The sequence below is a fragment of the Octopus bimaculoides genome, chromosome 30 (assembly GCF_001194135.2).
Source record: "Octopus bimaculoides isolate UCB-OBI-ISO-001 chromosome 30, ASM119413v2, whole genome shotgun sequence".
Lineage (NCBI taxonomy): Eukaryota > Metazoa > Mollusca > Cephalopoda > Octopoda > Octopodidae > Octopus > Octopus bimaculoides.
Window position 1 is genome coordinate 5976665 of NC_069010.1, and position 2365 is coordinate 5979029.

At 39.6% G+C, this 2365-nt stretch overlaps 1 protein-coding gene across 1 annotated transcript in view; it reads left to right on the top strand.

Moving 5' to 3' along the window:
• Positions 1–156: 156 nt before the first annotated feature.
• The window catches only part of LOC106881885 (STAGA complex 65 subunit gamma), a 6722-nt gene continuing 4513 nt past the window's right edge, over positions 157–2365 (top strand). The window contains exons 1-3 of the mRNA XM_052978106.1: positions 157–176; positions 1071–1265; positions 1942–2062. Of these exons, the coding sequence (XP_052834066.1) occupies positions 1111–1265; positions 1942–2062 (276 nt within the window). The 5' untranslated portion in view covers positions 157–176; positions 1071–1110. The remainder of the gene's footprint in view (positions 177–1070; positions 1266–1941; positions 2063–2365) is intronic.

Below are 2365 nucleotides of genomic sequence, written 5' to 3' on the forward strand. Positions count from 1 at the left end.
ATTTATTATAAAAAAAAATAGGAGAGACAACGGCGACCGGATGTTGTCTAGTGTCTGCAAAACAAATTTGTGAGACACTCCGCCAAAAGTCACCGGTATCCAGGGGAAAGACAACTTCGCCGAGTACCTCAACAGTCGTTCAATTGTTTGTATATATACACACTCTCTCATAGCAAGTAAGTTATTCTATACTTTGTTCTAATCGCTTCTATTTCGTATAGAGTTCTTGCTTGTGTGCGTATGGTGTTGTCATAAAGTTTTGTTTATAGTAATCAACTTTACCTTTCAGTATCAGCCCAGGTAACCGGCAAGTTTAGGATCGGATATGCTCCGGTTTTTCTTTCGGATCTTATATGCTCCGGTTTTTCAAAAAACAATCTGAATTTATACATAAAGTATAAAATTAACTAGGAAAAAGTAATAAATTAGGTGATCTACCGTAAGATCGCCAAGAATTGAATTGTATTTAACAGATTCAAATCAATACACTTTTAATCGATTTAAAATGCTTACAAGATATCGTTCTGTTCCATTATAGACAGCTTAATGTTTATAGGATGAAAACTGAGCGAGAATAAAGAACATGATTTTATCTAATCGATACAGGTACAAATTAATGCAATTCTAAAGTAGAGTGTGTTTAATTTTTATCAATCAATTTAAAAGAACAAAACTAAGTTTAATGCAATCTAATGCAAATTGACCGACTTTAAAAACGGGGTCTTTGTACTCGGTTTTGGCATGGTTTTTACCGCAGGATGCCCTTCCAAATGCCAACCACTTTATAGTGTGGATTGGATGCTTTTTACGAGGCACCAGCACAGCGTATGCACACACACAATATATACGCGTGTGTGTGTATATGTATGTATGTACAGATACTCTATATATTTAAATGTGTGTGTGTGTGTGTATACTACATATCATCATCATCGTTTAACGTCTGTCTTCCATGCTGGCATGGGTTGGACTTGGACGGTTCGACTGGGGTCTGGGAAGCCAATATATATATTTATATCACAGGTCCACACATTTATTTAACATCTTATTTCTCTCTCTCTCTCTTCCAGGCATCTTAGTTCCTTATTACTACTTCTACAAGAACACAGAATGACGTCCCACTGGGGGGATATGCCCGCAGTGGGGGACACTGATTCAGCATTTGCTAAAATGGAACGAGACCAACTGACCAAACGTCGACCAATGGAAATTCAAGGCCCACGACTCTATCAGACATTCAGCAAGCAGTATTCTACTTCCACCAAGTAAGAGTGCCAGTTCTTATCTGATTCTCTTTGATAGTTGCATATCATCATCATCATCATCATCGTTTAACGTCCGCTTTCCATGCTAGCATGGGTTGGACGATTTGACTTGGGAAATTAATGTGCACTCCACAGACACGTGTACCCTTAACGTAGTTCTCTGGATATATTCAGCGTGACACAGAGTGTGACAAGGCTGACCCTTTGAATTACAAGCACAAAAGAAACAGGAATTAAGAGTGAAAAGTGTACAGCAGGGGTTCGCCACCATCCCCTGCCGGAGCCTCGTGGAGCTTTTAGGTGTTTTCGGCTCAATAAACACTCACAACGCCCGGTCTGGGAATCGAAACCGCGATCCTATGACTGCGAGTCTGCTGCCCGAACCACTGGGCCATTGCGCCTCCACTTTACACTGATAACCAACACAGATTTTGACAGTTATTTCTAGCTGGTCTAGTCACTGGTTCCTCTTGTAGTGTTGTTGATGTCGATGTTGTTGTTGATGTTGTAATTGTAGTGTTGTTGATGTACTTTCAGACTCCAAAGAATCGTGTCTAGAGCTGATGACCGACATAGTCCAAGAATATTACAGTCGCATTATGAAACGCATCATGAAAATATACAGTATGTGTAATTAGCATGTAATCCACATTTAGTGTTGCCTTTATACTTTCAGGCCAGCTCCTCAGGAAAAATTCCAGATTGATCCATTGACCCTACATACCATACGTCTGCTTCAACACATTCGTAAGATGAAGAACCTCATACAACAAGTGACTGCCCAACATGAAAATGCTGTTAGTATCTTTGACCGTTTTTTCGTAAAATGATTCTACATTTACTCTTTTACTCTTTTACTTGTTTCAGTCATTTGACTGCGGCCATACTGGAGCACCGCCTTTTAGTCGAGGAAATCGACCCCCAGGACTTATTCTTTGTAAGCCTAGTACTTATTCTATCGGTCTCTTTTTGCCGAACCGCTAAGTTACGGGGACGTAAACACACCAGCATCGGTTGTCAAGCGATGTTGGGGGGACAAACACAGACACACAAACATATACACACACATACATATATATATATATATATATATATATATA